This window comes from Poecilia reticulata, linkage group LG2, assembly GCF_000633615.1.
Source record: "Poecilia reticulata strain Guanapo linkage group LG2, Guppy_female_1.0+MT, whole genome shotgun sequence".
Lineage (NCBI taxonomy): Eukaryota > Metazoa > Chordata > Actinopteri > Cyprinodontiformes > Poeciliidae > Poecilia > Poecilia reticulata.
In genome coordinates this window covers 35,289,748-35,297,566 of record NC_024332.1, presented here as the reverse complement: position 1 = coordinate 35,297,566, position 7,819 = coordinate 35,289,748, and the positions used below count along the sequence as shown (strand labels likewise).

At 37.3% G+C, this 7,819-nt stretch overlaps 2 protein-coding genes across 2 annotated transcripts in view; both read left to right on the top strand.

The window, feature by feature from the left end:
- heg1 (heart development protein with EGF-like domains 1) overlaps window positions 1-5,045 on the top strand; it is a 13,301-nt gene extending 8,256 nt beyond the window's left edge. Inside the window, exons 5-15 of the mRNA XM_017307994.1 lie at window positions 1,162-1,275; window positions 1,395-1,517; window positions 1,609-1,694; window positions 1,852-1,907; window positions 2,042-2,202; window positions 2,525-2,659; window positions 2,790-2,832; window positions 2,920-2,957; window positions 3,068-3,155; window positions 3,340-3,517; window positions 3,897-5,045. Of these exons, the coding sequence (XP_017163483.1) occupies window positions 1,162-1,275; window positions 1,395-1,517; window positions 1,609-1,694; window positions 1,852-1,907; window positions 2,042-2,202; window positions 2,525-2,659; window positions 2,790-2,832; window positions 2,920-2,957; window positions 3,068-3,155; window positions 3,340-3,517; window positions 3,897-4,040 (1,166 nt within the window). The 3' untranslated portion in view covers window positions 4,041-5,045. The remainder of the gene's footprint in view (window positions 1-1,161; window positions 1,276-1,394; window positions 1,518-1,608; window positions 1,695-1,851; window positions 1,908-2,041; window positions 2,203-2,524; window positions 2,660-2,789; window positions 2,833-2,919; window positions 2,958-3,067; window positions 3,156-3,339; window positions 3,518-3,896) is intronic.
- A 490-nt stretch (window positions 5,046-5,535) lies between these two features.
- On the top strand, window positions 5,536-6,450 carry LOC103461749 (uncharacterized). The gene is made up of 2 exons (XM_008404100.1): window positions 5,536-5,648; window positions 5,793-6,450. The coding sequence occupies exons 1-2, from the start codon at window positions 5,536-5,538 to the stop codon at window positions 6,448-6,450; spliced, it is 771 nt and encodes a 256-aa protein (XP_008402322.1).
- Window positions 6,451-7,819: the final 1,369 nt, after the last annotated feature.

Genomic DNA, 7,819 nt, shown 5'->3' with positions numbered 1-7,819 from the left:
GATAATGACTAACGGGAGCCCTGAGCTTGTTTCTCTGCAACGAGACGGTCCCATCTGGGAGTGATGAGAGACAATGACACCCGAAGTGTTGCAGTTTGAAGCTTCATTACCTCATTAGCAGCCGGTCGCCGCATGTAGTACAGAGCGGGCTTGTAATGTGGGACTCACCTACCGGTCCGGGATAAATCCATTCTGCTGTCTCTTCTCTGGGCCTGTTCCCCTTTGCAAAGAAACTTTCCAAAGACATCTGATCTGTTTCTTACTCATTTTGCTGCTTGTGGGCTCAGTGTTGGCGCGCAAGTAACCGAGAGAATCCGGTTAAAGGATTTTCAAAATAAAAGATCCTCCAGACTCAATACATAAAACGGAAATATTTAATTATTTCTTGCGCGGCCCGGTACCAATTGGTCCACGGACCGGTACCGGTCCACGGACCGGGGGTTGGGAACCACTGTGATAGATGACAGATATTGTTAATGCGCGACAAAATGACTAGAAAATAAAAAAAATTAAAAAAAATTTCATAAACTGAAGCTAAGTTGTTTTATTTTCAGAGTAACTGTCGATTTTAACTCTTAAGGTTAAAGTGATCAATTTTTCACAAATGAATTCAGGTTCATCTTTGTAGGTTTTTAGCGACGTCCTGTGGTGAAAGCACGTATTGCAGCCAGTTTGCCTCTCATTTTAAACATGTAGGGGACGGACTAAGGAGTACTTCATTTTTCTCTGCGTATTCCTGTTAAATATTGCACAGCACACATTGCACTTATTCATAAAACATAACAACCATCACAACAGGTTTGTTTATATTATCTGCCTAAGAGCTAGTAAATCCAACACTGAAACYTCTGTTGCATCAATATTAAGAGCTGTGCCGTGCAAGACCTTTTCCGATGCAGTCTCAGTGGTGTAACGTGGTCGGAATCCTAACTGAAATAGCAGACCTATTACATCTGAAAAGAAGAATTAGAAAGCTGCTACATTTAATTTATTATAAAGGCATTTTAGAAGAAACATCCTAAAAATAGGACTGGCATTCTTTGTGCACATAGATAGTTATGCTGTAGTCTGCTTTACAGCAGAAAAAAAAGATTTGGTGTAAAAGAAAAAAAAAAAGAATGTTTTGATGCCAATATGCTTTTTGACCTCCCTGACTGCCAGGAAATCCCTGCGTGTCGAACCCTTGCATGAACGGAGGGATGTGTGTGAGCTATAAGGGACCAGAGTTCATCTGTCAGTGTCAGAAGGCCTGGACAGGACCCACCTGTGACCAAGGTGATGTCATGTTTACACGATCAAAACAAATTTGCAGAATACGAAGAAAATGACTGATATTTACAGGTCAGAAAGAGTTCCTCTTATATTGTATTTTTTTTCGCACCTACTGTGTTCAGATATGGATGAGTGTAAGCAGAGCCCCTGCCCGACTGGCTCCAAGTGCTTAAACTCAAACGGCTCCTTCAACTGTGAATGTCCACTCGGCTATCATCTTGAGGATGGACGGACGTGCACCAGAGGTGATCCTGAAATACAAATCAGTCCACTTTATGGCTTTGTTGAAGTTATTCCAGCTTGCTCACTGCAGGCTTTTCTTTTCTCCTTCTATAGTAAAGACATTTCTGGGAACTTTCAGTTTTAACAGACATGATCATTTCAAAACCCTGGCCATGTATGAGAGAGAGATCATACAGCTGGTAAGTCTCGCTCTACAATGCAAAAATAATGCGACAAAATATAAAATACTGAGGTAAATACAATATACAAGGCCATACATAGTTTTGCAAGACACTTTAACGTGCATCATCACTGCCTATATCTTCATATAGTTAATACTTAATGTATCTCATTCAGCTCAACGTGTCACTGTCGGTCCTCCGAGGCTATAGTCGCTCAACACTAAGGAGCAAGTAAGTCTGCAGCACACTTCAACTTTTACATACATATTCTGTTGATGATGCTTATTTTAAAATACTTTAATTTGCTAAAAAAAAATAAATAAAAATAAGTAAAACAAATAAAACAGTGCGATTGTTCCCCATAGGGAGCAGGGCGGGGTTCGTATCTTGGCTGTCAACATGTTTTCCATCTCCACTGATGTGACGACAACTGAAGTGTACAACAGCATCCAGATGTCTCTGAGCAACTGCAGCTCGTCGTTGACCCACTGCAGAATGGTCCTGCAGCATCAGCTCTCCTACCACAGTGAGTTGATTAGCATCAACATCACCATCATCAAGATCGATAAGCTTTACTTCTCTTTCTTTCTGAGATGTCTTGGAAGGTTTCCTTTGGGCAGTTGATCAAATCTAGCAGTGTATATATATGAATAGCCGCCAGGGGGCAGAGTTTATCCAAAAACATTTACCAGTCTCAACAGATGGCATTCAGACCACTGTCTTGGTGGAGAATCACAGATTATCTGAATTAGAAAAGCATCACTTCCAACATTCTCCATTACAGATATAAACGATTTAGACATAAACTTTTAATTTAATATCAACAATGACTCTTAATTGTGTTCCAGTGGAGAGCTTATGTGAAGCTCAGAAGACTCAGTGTGATGCCGAGCGCTCAACCTGCACTGACAGCAGTGGCACGGCTTACTGCCAGTGTCTCCAGGGATATTACAAACACAACCCAGAAGACTTGTCCTGCCTAGGTAAGCTCTCTTCCTCATTATAGAATAATGACAGATAAATAAATTGCTCACTTGAAGAAAAAGAACAACAGAATATTTAGTTTGATTTGTTTAAATGATTAAAAATAATGCCAGTTTTGTCTTATTTCAGAATGCAGGGATGGATACAAGCTGGAAAATGGCACATGTGTCGCGTGAGTCAAACTTTGTTTATTGGTGCTGTCAAACCAGTAAAATGTAACGTTTAAAGTTCTAAAGTAGTTTTTGTTTCTGCTTTTCAGGTGCACTTTTGGATTTGGGGGCTTCAATTGTGCCAATTGTAAGTAGATCTACCTGACCAATAATGTTCAGTCTATTTCTAACAAATTCATGTGTTATTGGTATTAATTTTTTAATAATTGCAATCTCTTTCTTATTTTAACACTACAGTTTATAAGCTGATTGCAGTTGTGGTGGCACCTGCAGGAGGCGCTCTCCTCCTCATCCTCATCATTGCTCTAATTGTCACTTGCTGCAAGTAAGATGGCTTTCCTTGTCAGAGAATCTAAAAAAAAAAAAAAATTATAAATGTATATATATATATATATATAAGTATATTTTTATATAAATCTAATAATTTAATTAGTTTTATTTAATTAGTTTTATCTGGCTTATGTTTGTGTTTTCTGTAAGTTTTAATTTTAAAAATGTCAACCTTTCAGGAAAGACAAAAATGACATCAATAAAATCATCTTCAAGAGTGGAGACATGCAAATGTCGCCGTATGCAGACTTCCCCAAAAATAATCGTATATCCATGGAGTGGGGCAGGGAGACCATCGAGATGCAGGAAAATGGCAGCACAAAAAACTTGCTGCAGATGACTGACATTTACTATTCTGTAAGTAGATTTTATTTTAATGTTCATTTTACAATATTATAACCTTTCCTGGGGCCAACAAGGTTTCAAGGTTCAAGAAGAAGTATGGGAATGTAGTCTAAGCTGAGAAGAACATGTAGCGCTATACCTTAGAAAAAAAATCTAACATTTCAGGAAAACAGAGAGACATGTTCAAATGATTAAAACTCCAGTTTTTGAGTCAACTACGCCACAGAGAGACGCACATCATTATCATACAGACTGATTAGCACACAAAAAAATCCTGAAAAAGAGGCCAACATTATCGATAGGCAATTTTTTTACCCCATCTCAGTTGATACAGTTGCTAATTTCAACAAGATCAAATATTTAAAGTATTTTCTGCATTGTTTCCCCACAGCCTGCTTTGCGTAACTCCGACCTGGAGAGAAATGGCCTGTATCCGTTCACGGGTCTGCCGGGTTCGCGCCACTCATGCATTTACCCCGCCCAGTTGAACCCTTCCTTCATAAGCGATGATTCTCGGAGAAGAGACTACTTCTGAATGTTTTGCTCTGGACCCACACACATCCTCTAACTCCTACTGTAATGCATTATGATTTTTATTGTTGCCACGGGAAGGTTTATGAGTAAAATCTGAAATCAGAGTTCAACACAGAAACCTGTGAGCTGCTGTGTGGTGTGTGGCGCATTTTAAACACAACTATTTTGCAAGTGAAATCCTTTTCCCTGTGACCATTTCAGTGTTTTTGCATGTTTTGAATCATTTAGTTCAACTTCTACAGGCCTTTGTAAATGGAGCGATTCATCCATTGTTTTAATGCAAAGGTGAATGGTCCATTACAGTTTGTGTTTTGTCTGCCTCTCGTGTTCAGTTATTGCTGCCTGGCTATGAAGCACTGCACTGATACACAGTGAAACAAAACCATTCTCCTTTATAAGATTTTAAAAAGGTGAAACGGGCATCAGCAAAATGGTCCAAAAACATCTAAAAATACCAATGGTGCAGCACCTGGAATACAAGTCCACAACACTGCTGTAATAAGAAATCTGTTTTTATAAATCTTGAAAAAAATGTGGAGCTTAACAAATAACTAAAAAAAATGTCTAAAGATTGGATCTATACTGACTGAATAATGATTTTGTAACCTGATGCTAGCTGTTATTTATTCCAAGTATGCCCAAGTTGTCCACATGTAGCACAATGGTTATCTCAATCATACACACTGACTGACTTCAAAGGGATAAACCTGTGGCTTTACGTGTGTGTAAGTGTTTGCGTGTGCACACAATAATGAGGGTAATGTGTGCGTGTGTGTGTGTGTGTGTTCGTGTGTGTGTGCGTGTGTGRGTAGGTGGGTGCAAAATAATAATTACCAGAAAATATTATAACTCTCCATAAGTGTTTGAATGTAAAGATGTATCATAATTTGCTGTTGCTGACATGGATTATTATGTGTTTTCCTGCTGGTTTTGTGTGTTTATATGATGTGTTGATTCTGGCGTTTTAGTCGGAAGTGTTTATTTAAATAAAAAAATACCAAAATTATTTTATTTTTTTTTGCCTGCAATTTATTCCTGAATTTAATTAATTAAAACACTTAACAAACTATTTTCTCAATTCACATATTTTACACATGAGACAACGGAGCCTGGGGAATGTTATAGGAGCAGAATAATTATTATTGACAAGAGAAAAGTATTTTCAGTTAAAGTGGGAGACATTAGTATTAAGTACTTTTTTTTGTTTTACATAAAACATCTACATTTGTCTATACATGACATATAGAGAAGTGAAACATCAAGGATGAGAACAATAATACGTATAAAGTGATGAACACATTGAAGACGACCTTCTTCACAGGTAATTTCAAACTGATGAGAATAATTTTCATAATCTGTTTGCATAATATGTAAATATGTCCGAATTGTTCCATTGCCCCTCTGATGTCATTGTCTAGTCGATAAGAGCGGGTCTCTTCACAGAGAAGACAGGAAAACCTACACATAAAAATAGAAGAAACACATCAACCAAAGAGATGAACTACCTAACCTGGGCCCTGGTCAATGGGCCTGTCGGCGTAATCAACTTCATAATTAATGCTTTTTACATCTTCTGCATCGTGTGTCCGCTCCGCGGAGAAAGGATCAAGCAACCTCTAAAGCTACTTCTGGGCTCCTTGGTTGTCAGCACCATTGTTTATTTATTAACAGTTTTTAGGATGTTTTTTTCTGAGAAAACTGCTGACAGGATCAYTGAAATATATCTTGTGATCACACTTGGCTGTTTGTCCAGCAGCGTTTCCTCCTCTGTCTGGCTGAACTTCTTCTATTACACTCAGATTGTTCCTGCACAGAGAGCCATCTTCATCTGGATTAAGAAGAACATCAAACCAATCATCTTCTGCATTTTGCTTTTAGAAAACATTTACGGTTTACTGGATTTAGTCTTGGTCATTATGGCTCCCTATTCTACTGGATCTGAACTCAACATGACTTCTAAGGTGGAACAGGCACCCGTCTCCATACCGGTGGAAGAGTTGCTGAACCAGACTGTGGATATATATGCTATTATGGTTATCATAAAGAAGGGTCGTTTTTATCTCTCTTTTGTTGTGATGATGACATCTAGTTGTATCACTGTAGTCTATCTAGGAATGCACATTCGGCGTATGGTTATAAATGGACAGTCCCTTTCCAGTGCTCGGCTCAGTAGCCAGTTGAGGGTCACCATCACTGGCGTCATTCAGGGTCTCCTGTATTTTTCCTTTGCTGTCTGGCACGAGTACGTGTTTACGTCTCAGCAAAATCTGTCTGCTTTCATAAGTCCTTATGTACGATCGACAGCGGTCAGTTTCTACATGTTGGGCACCACATTTAACCTGGGAGCTGGTCAGTCTGTGTTCAGGCAGAGAGCAGCAGATACGTGGAGCAGAGCAAGTCGGTGGTTTTAGAAATAAAACATACAYGACCTGCAGAAAAATTGGATATTTATGGCTGTTTTTCYTTACTCTGCAAAAATATTTTATTGCTTAATGTACTTTTAGTTATTTTTATTATCTTCATTAAATGATTTAAGTAAAAAAAAAMAMAAMAAAMAAAACTGCTACTATGTGGTATGTGTGTAAGCAATTACTACTGTACAGAAATATTCCACTCTATTATTTTCACTGTTTATCTCCTGTGGTTCAGATTATCTGATGTCTGAATGGGAAAAAAAATATGTATGTCTATTATACAATAGTGAAAATAAACACAATCAATATACATTTTATTTAACAAAATCCTTTTTGTAAGTTTAATGTTTTTTGCCTTTTGACAACAGTGTACTTTAATGGTACACAAGAGAGAAAGAGAGAGAGAAAGAGAGAGAGAGAAAAGCTTCTTTTCTTTAACATCATTTATTTTATAAATATGTAAAATATTTAATATCTCCAAGTTGATTGTTGCTTTGAGGCAATATTAGCCTGCACCATTTTGAAACATTCCATTTTCTTTAATATTTACAAGTTAACAAGATTGGACGGTGGTTGTAGTAAAGTAAGCTTTATTTGTTCATATTTCCACARAGAATAAATTCAGCCTCATTCTAGTACCTTTGAGAAACAGCATTTATTTATTTTTTTAGATTATTTTTGGTGTTGTCTAGTTTCTTCTTTTGATTTGCAGCATGCATTCTACAGCTTATTATTTGTTTTAACATATTATATTGAATGTGTAGTTAAAATAGGCATCTTTTCGGTTCTTCAGTGTTTGCTGCATTTTCAATAAGTCTGTTGTGGAGAGTTCCATCATCTCTTCTGTCATCATCTGGTGGGGGAGCAGAATCATTGCCAGGGACTTATAAAGTCTAGATATTTTTGATAAAGGAGGCTGGCTCTGTTCTGGGGACTACTCTGGAACATCTGAAGATTATGGAACAAAGAAGGATTATTCATAAAATCGAAAAAAAAATTACTTGAGATACAACAACATGCCTTTTTGTCTGGGATCAATGAAGTATTTTTGAATTTAATTTAAATGAAAATGTGACTTCATGTCTCAGTTAATTTTATCAGTTTAAATGAAAGAGAAAATAAAGTACATTACTTGTACAGTTGTTACTGCTACCACTAACAATAGCACAGGTAATACATAAATATTAATATTCACTGGTGCTGACCCATTTCTCTTTACAAATACTTTAAGCGTGAGATAAGCAGCCAATCTATGACCACATTGAAATATATTGTATTAACAACGTGTGCTCTTTCGTTTTCGCGCTACCTCGTCCTTGAAATATTTTATTAAGAGCCATTTGAAGAGAAACGATTTTTTTTTTCA